Here is a 1,247-nt window from a genome sequence, read left to right on the forward strand (position 1 = left end):
ATATAATGTTTTATTATTATTATTCTCATCGAAGAAAATGGCTGATAGTTGATAGTACAAACAAAATATTTTTTGTCATGCGGGAGGGGCAGGTACTACATATCTATCAAGTGATGGGCAGCGGCTAATGCAGCTTTTGTTGTCTTGCTTCTCCACAAACATTAGATATGTACAATCATTTTTTTTATCAAGTAAAAAAATATCCAAATAAATATGTTGTATTTCATGATAGAATCAGAGCTTCCCTTTTTAGACAAGGACAGGCACTCGTCTCCAACCGCAGGACCCATTTCCCCTGCTTTTCTTCCCGGCATAACTTCAAACACCACACACCATTATGGATCTCTTCTTCTGCAGCAGCCAACTATTCCCGCTTCCTTCCATTCTCCACCATCGATCCGCCTTATCCCTTCTGCTTTTTTTGACACCGGGGTGATTTCTGTCTCCATCGTCACAAGTGAGATCCAAAATATATTCAAAGGCTTAAACCCTAGTCATTCTTCCCTTCGAGAAAGCTATCATTCATCCACCCACCGAGTTCACGCGAGGGCGCCGACATGGCCGACGGGATCTCCGACTTTAACGAGACCGAAGATTTTGAAGAATACAATCCCCATCCTTACCAAGGGGGATATGATATTGCTCTCACTTATGGCGATCCGCTTCCTCCACTCTCCGCCATCTGCTACCCGTTATCCGACTCCTCCTCGCATCCAACTCTCCCACCGAACGGGCCGCTGGAGTATCCTGCTTCTCCTGATGCCAGTGAGAGAGCTATCTCAATATCTGACGGGCGTGAAGACGACCGAGCCGATCCCGCTTATGACTCTTCTTATGGTAATGGCGAACGGGGCTTTACCTCTGCGGAATGGTGGTGGAATCATTCTGGGTTTTCTCCCTTCGCGATGAATGGTTTTGGGGGTTGTAGTTATGACGCAGAAGAGATGAGATATTGGAGACCGTTGAGGCGGGCTGCCGAGTACATCTTCGGATATTCGCAAGGGTTTGGTGAGAGGACAATTGGAGTGGATAGTTATGGGATTCCAATCTACGCTTACAAACTGCGTGGGAGCGATACTGTCAATGTGGAGATCCAGCCTGCGAGGACTGAGCAGTTGGAATATCACGATAACTCTAAAAGAGTGAGCTCGCTAACCTGATTCATGATTCTTTGTGTCTCGTGTTATTTTCTTCTCAAGTAAGGTTTAACAGCTTTTTTACCTTGATTACAGTGGTCTTCTACTTAT

The 1,247-nt window shown here is 45.4% G+C and overlaps 1 protein-coding gene across 1 annotated transcript; it reads left to right on the forward strand.

Moving 5' to 3' along the window:
- Positions 1 to 208: 208 nt before the first annotated feature.
- LOC110037605 (uncharacterized protein At5g39570-like) lies at positions 209 to 1,244 on the forward strand (the record flags this gene model as incomplete). The annotated part of the gene is made up of 2 exons (XM_020742295.1): positions 209 to 1,142; positions 1,233 to 1,244. Coding segments are annotated over exons 1-2 (597 nt in total), but the record flags the coding sequence as incomplete, so codon positions are not given.
- Between the last annotated feature and the right edge of the window lie 3 nt (positions 1,245 to 1,247).

This window comes from Phalaenopsis equestris, unplaced genomic scaffold (genome assembly GCF_001263595.1).
Source record: "Phalaenopsis equestris unplaced genomic scaffold, ASM126359v1 Scaffold222047, whole genome shotgun sequence".
In the NCBI taxonomy this organism is placed as follows: domain Eukaryota; kingdom Viridiplantae; phylum Streptophyta; class Magnoliopsida; order Asparagales; family Orchidaceae; genus Phalaenopsis; species Phalaenopsis equestris.